Below are 21,798 nucleotides of genomic sequence, written 5' to 3' on the forward strand. Positions count from 1 at the left end.
TGGATTATTTGCTCTTCTGAAATTTTGAAAACAGGCTCTTGGCCTTCTTTTCTTCTGCCTCCTTTTTCTTTTTGTACTCTTGCTCCTCTTGTGCAACTCGTCCCTGGAGACGCATGAACCTCTCTTCCATCTGAGCTTGTGTCAATAACCCTCGCCCACCGTCGATAGCGGTGTCCTTGTCCTCCTTGCCATTGTACGGCCCGGCGCTTATCCCGAGTGTCCGCGAGAGACCCTCTGCCTTACCCATCAGCCATTCTCCATATTTCAAACCTTCTCGCCAATGGATTGGTAGGGCTTTGTATCCGAGGCACGAACCCAGAAGCGCCCCCGCGAAGCACGCATTCGTATCTGCATCACCACCTCGCATGATGAGACTCGTGATGATCTCCTCAAAGATCGTGGCTTGCGTCCGAAGCGGCGCGGGCGAAGAAGCCACGGCACGCATGGCCAGACGCAGACTCAAAATTCCGGAACCTAGGCATTTGTAGACGTAGCCCATTTTCTGGCTATCGTCCAACTCTAAGCCCGCCAAGTCTTGCGCCTTGACGTGCCGCAGGAGTTCTTCCAAGTTGAGGGGCGGATCGGCTTCGCGACTTAGCTCCTCATTGTGCTCGGCTGCCCACGGTGGGTACCACGCCAGAGCGGCCTCGATGACGGAGTCAATGTCGGTTTCTGTCGTGTATTCGCTAAGCGCAAGACCACGAACGAGATCTGTGCCTATGGCACAGGAGATGACGCATCGGGGATCCACGTGCGTCATGACGGAGAACCGAGCCGCCGTCTCGAAGGTCTCCGTCTGCGATTTGCCAATGCACATGATGCCCAGGGGATGCGTCCTCATCAAGCTTCCGTTTGGCGCAATGTCCTTCCCGCCTTTTACCCACACATCGTAGGCCGTTCCTTCTGGGTCTTCTGTGAAGACCTTCTTGCCGACAATACTCCCCACCGTCCGACCTAGACCCAAGGGAAGTGTGTCTAGAGCCCGTAGGCCGTTGCTGACCCACACGCTCAACCTCGCAGCAAAATCCTGTGGATCGAGTTTTCCTTCATTATGCAAGAAGGACAGGAGAATAAGAAGTGCATGATCGGTATCATCTGTCCAGTTTCCGGGTTTGTGCGGAGAGCGGTGATAGTCCCTGCGGAACGGAGTCGCCTCTTCCGCGGGGCTTAGTGCGAAGCGCCGGGCGGGGTAAGTTTCCTGGGAGATCTGGGCCGAGAGAAACTCGGTATAGAGGCCTATTGCATCGCCGAGGGCGGAGCCGATGATGGTGCCGATAATGCGGTCGTGAATGGCGGAGAGGACAAGCTCTGTGGTGGCTGCTGTGGAGAGGTTGCGGGGAAGTGCGCGGGGAGTGAGACTGGTGTTGGTCATTGCGATCAATGCGTGTGTGTCGGTGACCTGAGACAGGAGCAGGATATCTCGAGGTTAAGAAATTGAACAGTGATGAACGTATTGAACAGTGAGAGTCCGAGATTTACATGAGATTGGGCCCATCATAGTTTTGTACTCTCTGTTTTAATGTTCCCAATCCCCAAGCGCCAAGAGCTCAGCTGAAGGAGCTGAAGAGCTCCCTAGAGGCTGCTCCGCCACTGCAGATCAATAGCGTGAGTTAGCGCATTGTGCTTTAATCTTCGTATTACTTCGTACGCGATGGAGCTGCGTAATGGAGAAGCTCAGGGGAGGAGAAGTGAGCATTGGTTGTCGACAATTTTTTATTTATTTTTATTTCATTTTCTTTTCTCCAAAACATCTCCAAGCTTCGAGACCTTTTGCTCACCTCAATCACTTACTAGAAACCAAAGCCGTCTGTCTCCCTTCAATGAAACAACGAGCCAAACTGCTTTTCCGTCCGGGTTCGGTGCAGTGAAGGAGAAGTGGATCTCCCGGCAATGGTATACCAAGGGACCAGCCGGCAGAGTAAGAAAAGTCCAGAATCCCTGGAGTCGAGCGAGAATTGAGGCTTGTTCTGGAGCAAATCGTGCAAACCGGTCGGAATGTATCATACAGTGAATGAATAGGAGGCAATTTTGGGGTTTGTTCTCATACTCAAGTTCTTGGGTTGTCCGGACCCAGCCTGGTCTACTGAGCCTTGCCCTCCTTCATGCTGTTACTTTGGTGGCGGCCAATGGAAGCATATTTGTAGGTAATTGGCAACGAGTGAGGCGGGGCTCTAGCGATAGATTCTCGCCAGTTTTGTTCGGAGGCTTGGTTTGCTAGCAAACACCTCAAAATGAGTGATCGCATGGATACGGATTCCGATTCCGACGGATTTGCGCCGGTATTTGTTCGAGGCGACACAGAGACGCACCCCGTTATCAGTCGTGTCGCATACATCAATAATCCCTCATTCGAGTTCTCGCCTCCTGACGGATACATCTGCAACAAGTGCCGCGGCGTCCACGCCATAGCGATCGGGTGGAGTGCCATCACGTTGGTCGAGTTAGAGCGAAGTCGATCGGGATGTAGATTCTGCGATTTTGTGTATCGCGCGGTCGAGCACCACAGCGACAGCCCTCTCGGAAATGTAGTTGCCAGCCTTCAAGGTTCACCGGATCAAGAAAACGTTGGCGTCCGGATTACCTCTGAGGAAGGTAACCTCAACATCGCGTATTCTACGGCAAGCGGGACAGATCGACCTCCGGAACTTGACCTGTGGGTCTACACGAATGCGGGTAAGCTCATGGTCTCGAAAACGGCCCACAGATATTCTGAAGAAAGTGGAAAACTTGAAATGCTTGAGTGCTCACATAGGGGTGGCACAGAGCCGGGGTCTATTCCGTGGCCAAGATTACCGTTCAAGGACGGGATAGCCGAAAATGTCTTCTCGGACACCTGCTGGTCTCTTGTAAATACCTGGCTCGACGTCTGCCTTTCCAATCACGAATTATGCCCGTGGACCGAGAAGAGCATTCTTCCATCTCGATTTCTTGAAATCTCTGCGTCTAGCTGCGGTACCCTTCCGGCTCACATCAGGCTCCGTGAAAATACAAAAAACAAAACCGGGAGATACGTCGCTCTAAGCCATGTTTGGGCAGCATCTAAGCCAACCGGCGCGGAGACGAAGACGAACAATATAGGAGCTATGCTGCTGGGGATTCGCCTCGGAGACATGCCAAAGACATTTCGAGATGCGGTCGAGATATGTATCAAACTAAAGATCAAATATCTCTGGATCGACTCTTTGTGCATCATCCAAAATGACCTGGATGACTGGAGGGTCGAAGCCGCCAAAATGGGCCAATACTACAGAAATTCCTACGTCACGGTGGCTGCTCACCCAACCCATGACTGGGATGGCAAAATCCAGGCGCATATCGATGGCGGCTGCCACCTTTCCAGAAAAAGGCCTTTCGAGGCGACGGTCCGAGGTAGAGATGGCCAGGCGTGCAACATATTCGCCAGGCAGCTTCACAACCACGGGCAATTTGTCAAGACGACTCAGGATGGTAGGTGCAGTGAGTACTTTAAACGTGGGTGGTGCTTCCAAGAGCGCATGCTAGCGCCACGTATCATGCACTTCACGAAGAGCGAGGTTCTCTTTGAGTGTAACACCACGTTGAGCTGCGAGTGTGGCGGGGCCTCGAGAGGGGAGATTGAGCGAGCCGAGTCTCTCAAAAAGCCATTTGCGGTATCGTTAAGATCCGTCGGCCAGCCGACTATCAGCCCTGATGCCTCGAAGGAAGTCCTGCACGCCTACCGCCGTCTCACGGAAGATTACTGCGAGAAGAGACTGACAAAGTGGACTGATCTTCTCCCGGCGCTCTCAAGTATGGCAAGCATCCTTCAACCAGCTCTCGGGAGCTACTATGCCGGCCTCTGGGAAGCCGACTTATATCTAGGCCTCCAATGGTCGTCTTCGTGGGGGCTCGGGCCTTGCTCGGAACTCTGCGACAAATCCCACAGGGAGAAAGATTGTCCGAAGCGATGCTACCGCCACGACGAGTACGTCGCGCCCTCTTTTTCATGGGCCTCTCGACGAGGCGGGTTATGCAACGCGACAGGTACCTGGAATTCCCAAGACGACGCCGACAAAGGGATATATGCAAAAATATCACACATTGAATGCATAAGAGCCTCGAAGGAATCATTCGGTCACCTTACAGGCGGATCATTAACCCTCTTCACTTGCGCTATCACCATGACTGGCCCTCTCGAACTTACCTTGGGAGGGTGGGCGAAGATTTCCGGTGACAAGATCAGTAGTTGTACCTTCATCCTCGACGCTAAGCAGGACGAGGCCTTGGCAAGAACGAAACCCGTCGTATGTATTGAACTGATGCGCAGTAGAGCCATCTACCGCGAAACGATCCAACCGCGTCGATTTGTCAACCCACACTACCCGTTTGGAGAGGCAAACTTTGATGCGGACTATTGGAATGAGCAACCCAGGCCCGGAAGACAAATGGTGAGCATCGCGGCCATCGTAGCAGTGGATCTGGAGGATGGCACCTTTCAAAGGATCGGGTTCACTCATTGTAACCGGGTCTGGGAAGACTTGCCGATGCGGCACTATAAGATTATTTAGAGCTATTGAGAGGTGGTTAATTTCAGCGTTATTATACCAATTGATTTTTAAAAGGAACAAGCTTAATTGATTGTATTTAAAGAGCTTTCAGCCATTCAATCACCGCCCTCTTACCTCCATTCTTTTATTTTAACTGATACAAATTTTCTGCAGATCTGGAGCCACCTTTTCTCCTCGATCGCATCGCCATCCCCGAAGCCAATCGTGGCAGCAACGCTATACATCACGGAACCGAGGGGTCTAATTCAACGCCCGAGGCATCTGTAAAATTTGAGTGCTCAGCACCTGGCTCCTTCGGTTCTGGTGCTGGGAATACACACTAGACCTCCTCATGCAGCGAGCCCGCAAGGGTAAGGGAAGGCTGGGAAAGCTTTTCCGGCTTGAGGATCGCTTCCTCTTCGTCTTCGGGCGTGGGTGATTCCCCTGGGCTGGATCCCCCGCGTGTGTAGGCTCCATTAGACTGTGTATTCGAAGACGAAAACTGCGCGAGATTTTGGTTGGTGTGAGGGAGAGAGCGAGCTCGGGCAGGCCAAGATCGGAGGCGGTGGGTCGGCAGGCTGTCGGCTAAAAATTGGATCAATGATTGTCTCAACGTCACCTCATCAACTCTAACTCAACCTCACACGACGAGAATCTCTTTATCGACCGACAACGCTTCCCAAAGTCATTCAATAGGGATATTTCGATGGCGGAGGTGCTGGAGAGGGAAATATCTTGGTATCTCGAAAAATTTCTGAGGTGTGGGTGGTTGGGAATGAGACAGTCGGGGCGAAAGCGGAATGGATGACCCGGTGCCAACGAAATGGGCGATAACCTTCACGCGAAACGGAGATTCCTTCACTGAATTCTGGGAAGAACTGCGAATAGTGGTCGAAGGGTTTAGAGATATGGATGGGGGGTATTCTTTGGTTGTCGGAAGCCTGGTGCCCGAACGATTTTGCTGTGAGGATCCTCTCGAAGAGAACTGGTCTCGGTTATCTGCTACTGAGTCTGCCGGACGAAGTAGGCCATATCGGCGTTACTTCGTGCTTTCATATGGCTCGAATATAACGTATTATCCTCGAGATCCTCTCATATCCGCCTTCAAGATGGACTGGGGGATATTTGGGGAGGGCAACATGCCGCAAAGTCCCACACTGCCTGGGCAGATTGCTGATTGCTTTGAATGGGATTATGCCTGGGTTTATCGGGATCAAAATGAGCGGTGACGAACTGGACGGCGTCTCCATTTGTGCTTCAAAACCGGGGATAGAGCCTACCAGTGCTTCTTCCAGAACCAGGCGCGGACGTCGTGCGCTCGGCTCGTCACTTGGGAGCTGGTGGATGGCTGTCTTGGAGGATTCCCTCAACCGTCATCACACATTCAAGTCCCGGAAGTGGTCTCTGGCAATGACGGCTAGGGGTCACAGCTGCTGTTCTCTAACGGTTGGAAATTGAGTGCTGGTCTTCACGGCAGGAGCGCCTGCCCTAGCTGCTTGCTCCTTCCACAATTGAACAGCCGCTCACGCTCTGGAATATCCCTTATAGGGACCAAATTGGCCTGGAGTCATCACCACCAACTACACCTTGGTGTAGTGGTCTCTCCATTCAGATTTTCTGATGGAGTGAAGTCTCCGGGTTCGAATCCCGGGTGGCCCCTTTAAGCATCATTACATCTGCCACGCTTGTCCTGGATCTGATTTGATGCGATGATGCTCCCTACTAACCACCCCTACAGCATAACAATATAACAAGTCAGTAATCCGACCCTTCAGACCTCAAGGCTAACATCGAACAGATCAACCTGCTAGGGAAGCTGGGCAGGTCAGGGATGGTGGGTGGGCAATCATTTTTTTTTTTTCCCTATTTCAATCATTTATTTTTTATTGGGCTCCCCCGTCGCCGCTGTTCTTCTTTTCCTTCAAACGGCCCGATGCGCCCTCTATGACGAAATATTGTATTGATATATAATGATATTATCCTCGGCTTGGAGTTCCGCTTCGCTCTTTGATATTGGTCTTCTAATCTTGCGACTTGGTTGGCGATTTACGTCGCCTATGTGCTCGTGATGTAAGATGATTTCTTACTGACTTTAGTTTCGACCTTCCCGAGTTGACATCTTCTAATATCCCGACCTGATTCAGCTTCAGGGTTTACTTCTCTTTTAAGGTCTGGCAGGAACTACTGACATTCTCGTCCGGTAAAAGAAAAAAAAAATCTGCAGCACCAGGAAGTAAGATTTCCCTCAGCGGCCCCACGAACTTCAACCTCTTCCCCTTCTTTTCTTTTTAGCCCTAGAGCAAACCCTTCTTTTCTTCACCTGCTTTCCCTATCCCCCTCTTACTCGAGTACGTCTATTCCTCTCGTATTTATTGTCCCTCAAACGAGCGCCCAGAAAGTTGTGACTCGTGTCAACTGACTCGATTGCAACGAGACAGGCACTCCTTGATCTCAATCCTCTTAATTTTGACATGGCAAAGAGACGTCGTTCGATTTCACCGCCCGCGATCCCTGCGGGAAAACGGGCCAAGACTCTGTCCCTCCCAATCCGCAGTACCGCCCCTGGTGTCTCTACCACCTCCTCCGTTGGCCTCGACGTCCATGGTCCCCCCGGCGAGCCCCAAGCCCAGACCACCACGCCTTCCGCCAACCCAATGCCCGCTACCCAGCCTGGAACTATGGTGAGTGGTTCCTACGTTCGCTTCTCCTAGCTCTAAGCCCGAACTTGATGATGCAACTGGCAAGTTACTAACATGCGCATTTGCAGAACGCGAACGCCCCTCTACAGAACCGGCCTGATCTCATCATCTCCTTCGCCGACTTGCGGCCCCGGGCCGGATACTGCTACGATGACGTGGAACGTGCCCCTCGAAGGGTTCGCAAGGCCTTCAAAAAGTGCTTCGCAGCTGCTTCTAACGTTCTTAATAGAACCGCTTTTGATCGGAAGCTGGTCGAGATTTTTGACGCCGCAGCCAGTCGCCTCACAAAGGCTCTTGTGTTTGACTCGGCGTTGGCTCGAGATGTCATCAACTCCGTTTCGTGGACCGAGCCGATGGACCCCACTGGTCTCGCCCAGATAATGGGCTATTTTTATCGGGCGCGTCTTCATTACTTCGATCGTATGGCCGACCCTGGCTACCGCAGGCGCCACCAGCGACCCTCTTGTGCCAGCGCCCAGGCCGTCGACCGTCTCTATCTGGCGGCCATGGCCAAGGTCGAGCAAGGTACGGACGCGGTTGAGGAAAGTACGGACGCGGTCGAACAAGTTACGGACGCAGATCTTACTGCGCTTTTGTCCGCCGGTTCTGACGTTAGCCCCTTCGCCGAATCCAATGAACCCATCTGGGTTCCTTGTGACTCCGATGATGATACCACCAGCGAGTGTGGACGCTGGGTGTACCCAAACGACGACAATGGCTCGGGAAGCGATGACGCCGATGATGACGACGAGGGATCTGACTATCAGGACTCTGAAGACGATGAAGTGGATACCGAACTCTGAGTTACACTATTGAATGCTGTCCTTCCCTCGATAACATTAGAGCCCTGTTCGGCGCTTCCCTCGGGTGGTTGTTTATAAGAGTTCTTCCTTGATAGAAAAGATGGGCCATCAGGGGCCAAGAGCATCAATTGATGATTCTATTATTCAGTAAATTCCGTCTACGCAGAAGTGAGAGCACGAAGACGTGGATAGCCGTAGCCGCAATTATCAGCAAGGCATAGATCTAAAAGGAAGAAGAGGAACAAGGAGAAGGAGAAGGAGAAGAGAAGTAGACCATGAATGAGTCGAGAACTGCTCATCCTGTAAACGCCCCTATGCTACCTATATCACCTAGGCAAAGGATATATATCCTCCCAACGCCTATCTCATACACCTGGATTAGACTCCACAGCTCCCCAGCCCGACTCCCTCCTTCCCAATCATGGAAAATGCAAGACAGACAAGAGAAAAGCTTCAATAGATACATAAGAACGCATGAAATCTCGTGACAACGCTCAACTCCCGCTCCCATCTAACAAAAAAAAGAGAAGAAGAAGAAAAAATCGAACAGATAAAAAGACAAAAATGACCAGTCCTTTACTTCTTCGCCTCTTCCCACGCCGCTGTACCCGCCAACATATCCTTACAAACCTTCAACCTCGCATGCGCCTCCTGCAACAGCTCCGAGTTCGCCTCGCCGAGGCTACTCCTCAACGCGTCCAGCAGGTCCGGAAGCCCATCGTACATAGCCGAGGCCGCCTTCTCGCTAAGGTCATCGAGCCTCGCCACGCTGGTCAGGTAGCTCCCCATGCGCCTGTAGCTGTCCATCGGGGCCAGGATGCTCTGCATGGGAGGCGGGCGCACGTGCGGGGGCGCGACGGCGCGGACGAAGGACCAGATGCTCAGTGCGGCGTAGTACATTATCCAGGGGCGATGGGGGTCTGGCTCGTGGCGGATGGAATAGGGCACGGAGAAGGAGTCGATGTAGGCGTCGGCGGAGGGGCCCTTTTTCGAGCGGGGGTCGACGAGGACGCGGTGCAGGAGGCGGAAGGCGTGGAGGATGGCGTGGCGCGTCGAGGCCTGCTTGGCCCAGATCTTCATGCGGCCTACGGCGTTGGAGTAGTCACGCATGGACACTTTCCGGCCGAGGAGGCGCTTGGCGCCGGCGTAGACCTGGCAGTCGACGATGTCCACGTGCAGGCAAATGTGCGCGAGGTGGTAGAGCATGGCAGCGCTGTGCACGGGGCCGTTCGTCGAGCCCCGCGTGTCGGCCGTGTCGCCGTTGGCGTTATCGAAGCTGCCCTTCCAGATGTCGAAGGCCTTGAGGAGGATCTTGCGCCAGTTATCGCGGGTGTCGGCGGAGGGGGCGCGCACGTCGAGCCATTTGAGATGCGTCTCGCGGTGGCTTAGGTGCCAACCCACGCTCAGCAGGCCGGACATGATGATCATTCGGGCGAAGGAATGCGTCTTGACCTCCTTGCCGTGGAGGGCGTTCTTGAGCCCGTCGAGGAAGGACACGGGTTTCACGCCGTACATGCGCAGGTTACCGTCGAGCTGGCGACATATATCCGGGTTCGGCGCCGTCCAGAGGTTATCGTCACAGGGGAGGGGCAGACGAATCTCGTGGGGCGCCATGTCAGCGGCGTGGCCGAACATGGCGGCGTGGATGATGTCGAGCATGAAGGCGACGAAGACGACGCGGTGCATCGATTCGGTCTCGGCCCAGCGGATCCACCACATGCGGGAATCTAACGTGCCAGCGCCGCTGTGCTGGGATTGCTGGTCTCCCGGGACCGGCGCGGCTTCTTCCGGGGGCGATTCGCTTCCCGCTCTGCCGATGAGCGGACTTCCGCGGCGCAACAGCGTGAGGGTCGCCGAGTGGTAAATGTGCGCGCGCTCGTGGAACCGGCGCGACGAGTACAGCTTTTCGTAAAACTCGAGCAGGAGCAGCGCCTGCGCCACCCAAAGCCCGACGGGCGGCGTAGCCTCCTCCGCCATGACGATCTCCCAGCGCACGCCCTCGATGATGACGTCCGCAAAAGCGCCGTAATCTTTCAAGCTGCCGCCGCCATCCCTGCTCCTCAGCGAGGCGGCGCCCAGCGCCACCATGACCATGAGGAGCAGGATGGGACACCTGTTGGAAGAGAAAGTGGGCTGGTGGATGATGGGCAGGCGTGGCGACACCGACTCCCAGTACTCGTGGACACAGTCGCGCATCATCTCGAGGTTCAGCGCGGGCAGATCGCCGGCCCCCGTCTCGCGCACAAGGTTCACGATGCTGGACTCGTACCGGTCGTTGCGCTCGCGGAAGATCCGGAACATGCGGAGGATCTCCTGGCGGCGCGATTCGCTGATGAGGTCGTCGGGGCCCTCCATCTGGCGCGGCGGGGTGGGGTCGAGCTGGGAGCGGCTCGTGAGAGATTCGTAGTCGAATTGGATGTTGTTGTTGAAGGTGGATTCAAGGCCGCCCTCGATGAAGGGGATGTTAGTTACACTGAAGTCGCTGTAGCTCGTTTGGGGGTCGAAGAGCCAGACGGCGAAGTTTTCGCGCGCCATTAGTTGTTCGTCAGAGACGCCGCTGTAGGCGATCATGCTGGTGGGGCCTGGTAAAGGAGCCGTGTCGCGGCGGTAGTAGCCGGCGCCTGGTTTGGGGCGGATTATGTTTACGTTCAAGTCGTTTATTGTGGGAGGAGGAGGAGGCGGCCACGAATTACTGTGAGTTAACCTGGCCGGAGGGCCTCCAGGGTTAGAGTTAGGAGGGAGGAGGATGGGGGAGTCGTAGGGTCCACGCGAGACTGGTTGGGAGTAGTTGGATTGCTGCGGCCCAGGGGGAGGCTGGTGTTGTTGTTGTTGCTGTTGCTGTTGCTGGGGAGGAAGAGGCTGCGTGGGGGATGGGCGGTGGGCTTGCGGTTGCGGTTGCGGAAGTTGTGGCTGGTGATGCTGTGGTTGGTGTTGATGTTGATGTTGATGTTGATGCTGATGCTGATGCGGTTGTGAATGCGGATGCGGATGCTGATGCTGATTCGGATGTTGATGGGGTTGCTGCGACGCGGGATGTTGCGGCTGCATTCCGGGACCAGAAGGGGATTCCACCGTTGGTGAAGTCACCGGACTAGTCGGCGAGGGCACGCCGACGCCGGACGTGTTAAAGTTGGGCACGCGGTTCCGAGGAATGTAAGTACCCGAGTGCCGCTTCTTGTGGCGGGCGAGCAGATCTAACCTCACAAACTTTTGCTCGCAACCAGGAACATCACATTGATAGATCTCCTTTGGATTATCTGCAAGTGGGTGTGATTAGCCGACATGGACGATGATTTGATCCCTCTTCTCTCACCACTCCAGAGAAGAGAGAAAAAAAAAGAAAAAAAAAGTAACCGGGAGACTGGCGCGTGAAGGGCCTCCATTCACACCCCGGCGTCACACACACACAGGCACAGACGCACACAACCGATATCTTGCGCTGGCGAAGTCTCGCAATTTTCTTTCACTTACGGTTCAGTTGATGGCGCTGAAGATGTTCAGCCCTCGAGTAAATCTTGTCGCAACCGGGATAAGAGCAGCTGAATCTCCTCGGCGCACCTTTGCGACTCGCGCGCTTGTACGTCGAACTCGAGCCGACCCCCGACGTCGTTCCTCCTACGCGGGGCGCATTCCCACTCGCATCCGGGCTGTTGCTGCTGTTGCTGGCATGATGTTGGTGTTGGTGATGATGGCTGTTATTGTTGACTCTTGCGTCGTTTCCCGAGGTCGCGGTTGCAGAGACTCCCACGGCGGAGGCCCCAGTGGGGGTTTGATGAGTTGCCATCTCGCAAAGGCAAGACAAGGCCTCGGCTTCCTTTTTTAATTTTTTTTTTTTCCTGTGACCCCCCTACTTTACTAGAGGACGGAGTCCATAGGATGGGAATGGCGGGGGTGCGTGTTCCTGGCCCTGGGGTCGCGAAAGCAACGACAGTTGCAGGAATTTTGGGGGGACGAGCAGAGCAAAGTAGGATAATGAGCGAAGGAAAGAGAGTCAAAAGAGAGACCCAAAAGCGGGTATGACGCTGAGTGGGGGTTATTGGCAAATCAATCTAAAATGGGGGTAGGATTCTGGATGGGTCGAGTTCGAGAGGGCCGAAGCCGAAAGGCAAAAAAAAGAAAAGAAGCGACGGGCTAATCGGCCGAGAGGAGAGCGAAAGCGAGTGGGAAATGATAAGTGATGGGGCCGAGGCCGGGAAAAAAAGAAAGGAAATGAAGAGGTGAAGAGGCTGTCACGACGCGACAAGAGACAAGAGGTAGAGACAGATTATACGAATCAAATGCTTCAATCAACCCGATTCACTGTATCTCTCTCTCTCTATCTCTCCTTTGCCCGAGCTCTCTCTTCTCTCTTCTCTCTCCGCACCTGCACTCCCCTCAAGGCCCGGGTACTCCAACTCGTCAATAATAATAAATAATAGCTCGAGGCTCGCGACTCGAGTTCTTTCTTACCCACCCACACAGGCCGAACTGGGGAGGTAACTTGGAGTATTACAGCCAGATCTGGCGTGGTGGCTTTTTACGGATGAAGTCGAAATGGAAGGGTGGGATCTAGTTAAGCGACGTCTCGCTCATCCGCATCGGCATCTGGGGATAAAGTTTCTTAAGTGGGAGGGAATCTTGGAAAGAAGCCTTGCTGGGAACATTTGGATTTGATTTTTTTCTTTTTTCCCCTTCTTCTTCGCACGCGCGCACGCGGGGGAGATGATGGGGGAAATGGGGAAGAGTCAAAATGACAAGGGACAAGGGGGTCGGAAAACATCAAATCAGTGATTTCAGGGTTCGTTGGTCGGTTGTCGTCCCTCAAGTCCGGTCTCAGTTCTCAGTTCCCATGGTTCGTTCTTCCAGCTTGGAGATGGGAACGTTCTACATTCGTATATTATTCTCTCTTCGTAATTATTACTACCCATTAAAGTTGACCTATCCACGTCGAATCAAACCCCCCCCCAAGAATCAGGTCCCGTTATTGATCTTTACCAGAGAACGAGACAAGACAAACCCAAACCCCTCTCTCCCCCAAAAATGAAAAAGACACCGAGACCGCAGAGAGAGCGGTTTGCAGAAACTGGGATGCTGGGATGGGGGGAGCGAGGGGGTGTGCCCCCACGCCGAGGCCCCATTCGTCATTTGTGTCTTGGGCAGATAATCGCACCTTATAAGGTACTGTACACTAGTCCCTCAGCCGCGGCATGGCTAGAGGTAGTAGTAGAGTACGAAGTACGTAGTGTCGAGTACTAAATGTGCTGCTGCATGAGTACGACGAGTTCGTTCGGCATGGGGCCAAAGATGGGGCAAGGATGGGGCGGGGGGGAGACGAGAGTGGGGGCTCGCCAAGGAAGGGGAAGCGGAAGCGGACGTGGAAGAGGAAGAAGAAGTGGAAGATGAGAGGGGGACTCTCTAGCGTAGTAGAGACCAACGGGAGTTAGAGCCTATTTCGTGCACGATGTTGTGTAGCATCCTAAGACCTAAGCTACAACGAGCATGTGGCATCTGGTGGCATCACATCGCATGTCGCTTGTCGCATGGGGGAGGGAGGGGGTATGAGTGGCGGGTAGGGACGAGAGAAGACGAGACGAGAGACATCAGGAATGACTTCAACCCTGGACAGGCCTGAGACTGGGGCCGTGGAGCAGACGGGCGACTGATCCGTAAGAAAAGCAAAGGAAGCAAGAAAAGAAAAGATGGAGGGCTTCTCTTGATCGCTACTGGCGGCGATCAGGGCGGGATTTTAATGGGATTTGATGGGATTTGCTAGGCGCGCACTGAATCCCCTCCCTCTTCTGGACGTCTCGTCTGGTGTTTCCGGCAAGCGAGCGCATGGAGTTGAGGGGCTTTCCCGGACTTTTCATGTTCCCTGTTGCTCTGTTGTCTGCTGCTGTGATACTTCGTACCTTTTTGGAGAACCATGCTCGGGGATGATACTCTCCCCAGATTGGTGAGAGTATGAAAGCGTGAGGTTCGTAGTACGAAGTATGACGCATCAATCTATCCATAATCCTTCTAGCATAGCATGATGCGACTTTGAATACTACTTTTCTTCGTAATACATGACCTTGCCCCAGGACGGACACGCCGCCCACTTGAGGCAACGGGGACGGATAGATAGGACGGAGGGATCCTTGGATCCTTGGGATCAGACGAAATGGAATGGATGGGATGGTCTCCCGTTTTGCATTCGAAGATCGTGCTGGAAACCAGACTTCTCGTTCGTCGAACCGCTCAACGCTCGCCGGGTTTTCGAGCTTCCTTTTGATTTTCCATGGCTGGCTTCCCGCAAGGCCTCGGGACGGGGATACCATCAAAGCACTGCACTGCGCCTCGGCAAGATATCTAATCCGCGTCAATTCGGATTTGTGATTTGCGATTCATGATTTTTGGTCCGGTTTCCGCAGACGCCGGGTACGAGCCTACTGATACCATACCTCGCACTGCACCTACGAAGTACCTATCGCCCCCATTTGATGATGCCATCGATTAATGCAGCCTCGGAAATCGCGTCCCTGGTGCACCACCACTGACGCAGCTTTTATTCTGCGTCCACCATGTCCCCCAAACCAGGCTCGGTCGACAAGTTCGACACAGCCTGGCTGCAACGATCCAATTATTTCTCTCAAGTTTAAAGGACAAGAAAAGAGGGTTTTAATTCCACGCTTCCCCGACACGCCACAAGCCACCATCCACAGGGAACTCCGACCGGCATCCAGCATCAATCACGCTTCTCATTGATCACGCCCAATCTAATCACACGAAATCGCACGAAATCGATTACATACAGTATTGCTCCGTATGGTTCAGGCACAACCTACTGCAAGAAGCTTGGCCCTATCGGGTAGAGATCCCCAGTCCAGTTCTTCCCCCAAGCAATGTCTTACTTAAATCATGGGGGAAGAAATTGGGGGAATCTGAAAAAAGAAAAAAAAATCAAGCCGTTGTCACCAATAGCAAGGATTTTCATTTCCTCTTCGCTCAGCTCGTCCAGGGTTCCCCGTAAAATACCCCAGGTTCCGACGATGGAGGGTGGGCACAAACTTGGAGAAGGCACACGACACGACACGACACGACCTTCGCTGATTATGATTTACTGCGGGATGACGAGATGTGTTCGCGTACTTTTTCCCGAGATTCCGGGTTACTCAACATTTCACATCCTCGACTCAGATTTCCTTCGTCGGTGTGTCATCGCTTTTCCCGGCTTGGTCTGGGCACGGCGATGTGTGATGTGTCTTCGTGTTTGCGCGGGCCTTGCCAGACCTGAGATGATCTAAACGGTGGCTGTTCAGCTCTTCATTACTTCATAATATCTCCCCTTTCTCTATCATCCGCTCCCTTTTACTCGGCCTTCTCATCACCTCCACTCCCCGTCTCCTTCGCCTTCCCCTTGCCCTTTCCATCACCATCCTCCACCTCCTCGCCCTCCAACTCAATACCCTCCACAGCTCCCTCCAAACCACCCTCGCCACCATTCTTACTCTCCAACCCCTTCACCTGAGCCAAGAAATACTCCGCCACGTCCTCATGCCCGTTAAAGAGCGCCAAATCCAGCGCGACGTAGTTCCGATCGTTCGCGACAGCCTGCGTCGCCCCGTGCTCCTCCGCGAGCAACTTCACCGTGTCGAGGTGACCCCCCAGCGCCGCCCAGTGAAGGGCCGTGTTGCCGAACTCATTGGGCGCGTCGACGTAGGCTTGCTTTTCGGCCTTGGGCCGCGAGGCGAAGCGTTGGAGGAGTAACCTGACGGTTTCTGCTCCGCGGCCGCCAAAATCGTAAGAGCGCAATGGTTAGAAAGAAAGAAAAAAAAAATCAAGACGGACAAGATTCATATTATTGATGGCGGGGTAGGAGGGGCAGGGGTGTGTGCGAGTGCGCATCTTCTACCACTTACCCAGGTGTCCATTCCCCGTCGCCATGTGCAAACACGTAGATTTTCCTTCATCTTGAGCCGCTGTGATAATCTCTGCCTCTGATACCTTTTCCCGCGCTGCCAGTTCCTTGAGGCTGTCTTCGAGCTCTTTGTTCTCGCCTGCGCGGGCGAAGAAGATGAGATCATCGATCTCGTCTTCTGTCAACTTCGGCGCCATGGGTGTCTGGGTGCTGCTGTTTGTGTGTATGGCTTGTGAAAACTGAATGCTCCTGCTCTCGAATTTTTTTTGTTCCTTCTCTTTATGCGATTCGTTTTCGCTTCAGCTTCGTTGTTCGCCCAACTATTTTTTTTTTCGCAGATGATTCGGGTTGGTGGGTTGAAAGTTAGTTTCTCAAGTGGAATACAGTGTCGAAATTATTCCGCTGCTATCAGCGCACTGTCCTCTCTTTGGGCGCCCCCCGAGGTATTCAAATGGACTAGAAGTGTCCATAGGAGGGACTCTGGATATATTAAGATTAAAACACTTTTTCATATTTGTGCAATGGAGAGGTTGGCAATATTGCTTGATTATTGTGGTGTTGCGGTTCTTGAAACAGCCCACCCTATATCAAGCGCAAGCCGTCTGTCGACATACCCAGCAACATCCCCGTGCTCATTCATGGCCTGTATCTCGACCTTATAGCTCATCATAAGCATAGTCCGAAGCTCCCTCTGTACCTCTGCAACATCTATATCGTGTTCTTCATTGCTCGAGAGCTTATCAAGCAATTTCGTCGCTAGCCTGCCATCTCTCTCGGTGAGAGGTTCAAGCCGCTCCATGTTGAACTCGATGAATGCCCGACCGGAGCCACCACTTGGGGTGGCAAGGAGAGAGCCACCTTGACCCCCCGACTCTAGCGCATCCGTGTGGCTTGGAGAGAGCACTATGTCATCACTCTTGATCCCAAGCCACCGGAGCCGAGGAAGGGTAGCGTTCTGCTCGTGCCGAAGCGTGGAGGATCCCCACTTGTAGCATTTAAGAATATTGATACCGTCCGGGTCGAGGTCGACGAGAGCATAAATGGGCATCTCCGGACGTATATCGTGTATCATATGGAGAAACGACCGTGTTACAAGGTCAGGATATCCTTTACCCTAGGTCCCGTCACCCATCAGTGTCGAGCAGAGACTACTACGTTGCAAGCATCCTTACCGTTACCAAGAGGCCCTGTCCAAGGACGGAGTGTTTCTAATACTTCGACTTGGACATTGTTCGAAATGTTGCCTTGCCACCATACAGTTAGTTAGCTTATCAATCGTGAAGACGCCGAGCGTCGGAGCACTGGACACACCTCCTTTTCAATAACAAGAACCCAGCGAGTTGAGCCTAGATCTAGATGACGAATGCTGTTGGACGGGGGAATCATGCTCCCCTGATAGAATCTGTTAGAACGCAAGACATCCTTTTTGAGTTCGTCCATTCACTTGCCTCAAGGTTCTGCGAGGCATCGATAATCGCAGATCCACGCATGAGAATCTTGATGGGTCCCGATACCAAGCCTTTTCCAGCAGCGACCTAAATGTAGCGTGAGCGGCACTCTAGGTAGCGTCGTATGCCTTCACATTGACATACGATGCCAAGGTCATGACGACCGACTCCTAAGGTAAGGGCTAGCTGATCGACAAGCTGATCGACTCTTCCTTGGGAACCGTATAACCGAGGCTCTTCGTAGTAGAGGTTTCTATCAACTCCCCAAACCCGTCGCGACCACGTCAGTCCCACCACACTGGGGAGGAAATCATAAATATCAGGTCACAAGTAACAACGCTGATAGGCCATGCAAACCTTTTCGAGAACACACGTCCAGTGGTGAGTGCCGCATGCACTGTCTTGAGAAGGCAAAATATCTGGTCTTTGGACGTAGGTTAGATGGGAAGAAACTCAATAGTTCCTCTCATACATAGGACTCAAGGAGCAGCAGAGCAGTTTAGTTATTGAAGGCATACTGAATTTCGTCGCCTCTGCTTCGTTTCGTCCAGGAAAGGTTACGGTGGTGAGCACTTTCTGCCCCGTGGCGGTTCGTCTACAGAATGGGAGGGAAAGGGGCCGCGGAGGATTGTGAAGCTGAGGATCCGCTATTCCTTGCTCTAGGATGGTTTCGATTCTCAAAATGAGCTCGTCTGTACGGCGTGCCTGTTGAGAAGCTTGGAGGGGCATTCTTATTCGCTGGAACAACGGGGGAGCATCCATTGCTGATGATTAGCCTCGAGAGGATATGGATCTTATGAGGATTGATAGCATGATAATGGGGAGCATGGAGCTCAAGTGCAAAAGAGCAAGCAGCAAGGCCGATTCGGCATCAACTCCATATTCATCAATTTTCAGCCAAGCAATGGAAGTTGAGCCTCTCACATTCGTTCCTTTTTGCTGAGCTGAGCTTGGTTCCCGAAAAGGTAATTGTGCATTAGACAGCTCTACCGCATTATCGAGGCAGACTTGAAAATGTCCAAGCAAAGTATGCGATTATCGGGGCCTTGCAGGGTCTCGGGGCAATTTACGGACCCTCGAGCTTCACCGATTCCCCGTCGCCAAGGATGAAGGGAAAGCTCAACCCCTGCTCGTCTCAATTAATGGCCAATCGCTATTCACATGCTTCTTCTCCAGGTTGCCGCTTTCGAACCACTTCACTCAATTGACCGCCGTTGACCACAAGACACGGTCTTGCGATCCCACAAGCTCACAGAAGTGTTCAGTCCCTAGTCTCAGTCCAGCACCCATTCCATTGAGGAGACAATGGCCAGCGAACAGGTCAACGGGACGAAGCGCCGTCACGACGCCTCAGCTGAGAAGCCGTCCGAGAAGCGGGAGTTCCCGAAACGCCCGCGACTGGAAGAGAAGACCGATCTTATGAAATGGCGCATGAGGGACGACCAAGGCCGTTTGACCTGGCATTATTTGCAGGACGATGAAGCTGCGAAGGATTGGCCGCAGAGCTATGCCGACAAGTGGTATCTCGGCCTGCCAATGGTGAGTCTGGCTTTTCTCAGTTTAGCTTTGCCGCCTCTCAAGATGATCCTTTGGCATATTCTTGCACCTGAGTTGTAGAAGCGCTGACTTGTCCATTCTAGGATCTGCCTAGCCTACCACGGCCTCAGAACCCCCTCGACGCTGCTCGTAACGGCCTGACTTTCTTCGAGAAACTCCAGCTCACCTCCGGCACCTGGGGATGTGAATATGGCGGCCCAATGTTCCTCATTCCCGGCATTGTCATTGCGTGGTATGTCACAAAGACGCCGATCCCGCCTCATTACGCCACCGAAATCCGCAACTATCTCTTCGCTCGTGCCCACCCGGAGGATGGCGGTTGGGGCCTGCACATCGAGGGGGAGAGTTCCGTTTTCGGCACCGCGATGAACTACGTCGTGCTGAGGCTTATCGGCGTGGATGCCGAAGACCCTGTCCTGGTTAAAGCTCGAGGAACGCTACATAAACTTGGTGGTGCTGTTAATGGGCCTCATTGGGCCAAGTTCTGGCTTGCCGTGCTTGGTCTGGTGAGCTGGGATATCGTCAATCCTGTCCCACCTGAGATTTGGCTGCTTCCCGACTGGGTTCCAATCGCGCCTTGGCGGTGGTGGATTCATATCCGTCAGGTTTTCCTCCCCATGTCTTACATCTACTCCAAGAGATGGAGTTGTGAAGAGACGGATGTCCTTCGGGAACTTAAGAAGGAGATCTTTGTACAGCCGTGGGCGGAGATCGATTGGGAAGGTCACCGAAACAGCATCTCTCACATGGACAACTACCATCCCAAGTCTTGGCTTCTGCGGCTGGCAAATTGGTTCCTGGTGAAGGTCTGGAATCCTTACCTGCGGACCGAAAGCATCAAGGATTGGGCAGAGGCATGGACTAGTGAACTCGTGGATATGGAGGACGCCAACACCGGCTATGCTGACCTGGCGCCTGTCAACGCTCCGATGAATACTGTGGTCTGCCTTATTCGAGATGGACCCGAAGCTTACTCTACTCGGAGACATATCGAGAGACTCGAAGAGTTCCTCTGGGTGAAGAATGAGGGAATGCTCGTTAACGGAACGAACGGCGTGCAGTGCTGGGATACGGCATTTGCTATCCAAGCTGTTATGGCTGCTGGGCTGGAGACAGATGAAAGGTGGCGCCCGATGCTGACGCGAGCCCTCGAGTTCCTTGACACCCAGCAAATCCGCGAAAACTGCAAAGATCAAGAGAAGTGCTACCGCCAGCAGCGCAAGGGAGGCTGGCCTTTCAGCAACAAGGACCAGGGATATGCCGTTAGCGACTGCATTTCCGAAGCTCTAAAGTCCATCATCCTCCTTCAGAAGACTGAAGGTTACCCACAGCTTGTCGATGACCAGCGCATCTTCGACGCTATTGACACGCTACTCATCTACCAGAACGACACTGGTGGCGCCGCCTCCTACGAATGCCGTCGAGGCGGCGAATACATGGAAATGCTTAATGCAGCTGAGGTTTTTGGTCGCATTATGATCGAGTACGACTACCCCGAATGCACGACCGCGTGCGTTACGGCTCTTTCTCTATTCCACAAGCATTGGCCCGACTACCGAGGCGCCGAGATCGAGGCTTGGATCAAGCGGGCCGTCAACTGGATCAAGACGAACCAACGTCCGGATGGGAGCTGGTACGGAAGTTGGGGCATCTGCTTTACGTATGCTGCCATGTTTGCTCTGGAGAGTCTTGCTAGCATTGGCGAGACCTACGAAGCGAGCAAGTCGTCCAAGGCTGGCTGCGAGTTCTTGCTGTCTAAGCAGCGTCCCGACGGTGGGTGGTCTGAGAGCTACAAGGTAAGAAGATCTTCGTTCGAGGTTACGAAGTACCAACATCCTGCAAGAAATATGATATGCAGTCAGCTAACCAACCCGTTTCTCTCTTGCATTAATAGGCCTGCGAGGATATGACGTGGCACGAGCATCCGACTGGTTCGCTAGTCGTCCAGACAGCCTGGGCCCTCATTGGTCTCATGGAGGCCGGCTATCCTCACGTCGAGCCCATCCGAAAGGGCATCAAGTTCATCATGGACCGTCAGCAGGACAACGGCGAGTGGCTGCAGGAGGCAATTGAGGGGGTGTTCAACAAGAGCTGCATGATTTCGTACCCTAACTACAAGTTTACGTTTACGATCAAGGCTCTCGGGCTGTTTGCAAGGAAGTTCCCGGATGAGAAGGTGGTCTAATGCAGGGCCTTCTTCCCTTCATGTGAAGGCTCAGTTCAGGGTCGGGATTTCTTTTCGGGGTGATCGCTTCTTGGGATGGAGAGTACTCATAATGGATGACAGACGAGAATGGTGGGTATATATATATCACGATATCTAATAATTGAATGAAACTTGACACATCAGACCGACACTGGCATTCTCGTTGCCAGTTTAAGTCCGAAGAGCACTGGGGATGACCTCTCCACGCGAGGCTTCCGCGCAAGCTCGGCAAAGGTTCTGAACTAAGTCCAAGTTTGGCTTCAGCTTCCTCGAGCTTTCTCCGCACCAAGCGAAAATAGGAACCGAAACGACCGAAAAACGACCCAATTGCCTCTCCGCATCTTTCCCTTGCACCGAGGTCCAAATTGCGCAGAAAGTGCCCACATCAATTGATCACACATGTCCACTTAGTTTTTCCCTTTTTTTCCTTGGCTCCCCAGGAACGCCGCGCGACGAACCTATGATCTTTCCCCATTCCGGGCCGTTTTAGAACCGAGTTGTCAAGCTCGACTAGCCCCAGAATCGGGAGGCGAAGGGCAATCGCGCTTACACTTAACGGAAAATGGCGGGGTGGAATGAGCCCACCTGCCTGCACGATGGGAAAGATTTGCGGAGGGGCAATGGCACTTGCTTTAAAGCGTTCGGGGATGTCTCGTCTTTGGGGATTTTGATGAATGCCTTGGAAAGACGTCGCGTGGTGTTAG

At 53.3% G+C, this 21,798-nt stretch overlaps 5 protein-coding genes and 1 pseudogene across 5 annotated transcripts; 3 read left to right on the forward strand and 3 right to left on the reverse strand.

Moving 5' to 3' along the window:
* Nucleotides 1-4: 4 nt before the first annotated feature.
* On the reverse strand, nucleotides 5-1,372 carry SAPIO_CDS8299 (annotated as a pseudogene; the record flags this gene model as incomplete).
* An 859-nt stretch (nucleotides 1,373-2,231) lies between these two features.
* SAPIO_CDS8300 (uncharacterized protein) lies at nucleotides 2,232-4,849 on the forward strand (the record flags this gene model as incomplete). Its single annotated transcript, XM_016789962.1, has 4 exons — nucleotides 2,232-2,673; nucleotides 3,037-3,943; nucleotides 4,073-4,476; nucleotides 4,680-4,849. 4 exons carry the CDS (start codon nucleotides 2,232-2,234, stop codon nucleotides 4,847-4,849), a joined length of 1,923 nt encoding a protein of 640 aa, XP_016640225.1.
* A 2,127-nt stretch (nucleotides 4,850-6,976) lies between these two features.
* On the forward strand, nucleotides 6,977-8,007 carry SAPIO_CDS8301 (uncharacterized protein; the record flags this gene model as incomplete). Its single annotated transcript, XM_016789963.1, has 2 exons — nucleotides 6,977-7,186; nucleotides 7,273-8,007. 2 exons carry the CDS (start codon nucleotides 6,977-6,979, stop codon nucleotides 8,005-8,007), a joined length of 945 nt encoding a protein of 314 aa, XP_016640226.1.
* A 576-nt stretch (nucleotides 8,008-8,583) lies between these two features.
* On the reverse strand, nucleotides 8,584-11,791 carry SAPIO_CDS8302 (Uncharacterized protein; the record flags this gene model as incomplete). Its single annotated transcript, XM_016789964.1, has 2 exons — nucleotides 8,584-11,264; nucleotides 11,479-11,791. 2 exons carry the CDS (start codon nucleotides 11,789-11,791, stop codon nucleotides 8,584-8,586), a joined length of 2,994 nt encoding a protein of 997 aa, XP_016640227.1.
* A 3,542-nt stretch (nucleotides 11,792-15,333) lies between these two features.
* SAPIO_CDS8303 (uncharacterized protein) lies at nucleotides 15,334-16,955 on the reverse strand (the record flags this gene model as incomplete). Its single annotated transcript, XM_016789965.1, has 3 exons — nucleotides 15,334-15,743; nucleotides 15,885-16,096; nucleotides 16,498-16,955. The coding sequence occupies 3 exons, from the start codon at nucleotides 16,953-16,955 to the stop codon at nucleotides 15,334-15,336; spliced, it is 1,080 nt and encodes a 359-aa protein (XP_016640228.1).
* A 1,681-nt stretch (nucleotides 16,956-18,636) lies between these two features.
* Nucleotides 18,637-21,073, forward strand: SAPIO_CDS8304 (Lanosterol synthase; the record flags this gene model as incomplete). Its single annotated transcript, XM_016789966.1, has 3 exons — nucleotides 18,637-18,870; nucleotides 18,972-20,684; nucleotides 20,783-21,073. 3 exons carry the CDS (start codon nucleotides 18,637-18,639, stop codon nucleotides 21,071-21,073), a joined length of 2,238 nt encoding a protein of 745 aa, XP_016640229.1.
* Between the last annotated feature and the right edge of the window lie 725 nt (nucleotides 21,074-21,798).

This window comes from Scedosporium apiospermum, assembly GCF_000732125.1.
Source record: "Scedosporium apiospermum strain IHEM 14462 chromosome Unknown SEQ_SAPIO_0121, whole genome shotgun sequence".
In the NCBI taxonomy this organism is placed as follows: Eukaryota; Fungi; Ascomycota; class Sordariomycetes; order Microascales; family Microascaceae; genus Scedosporium; species Scedosporium apiospermum.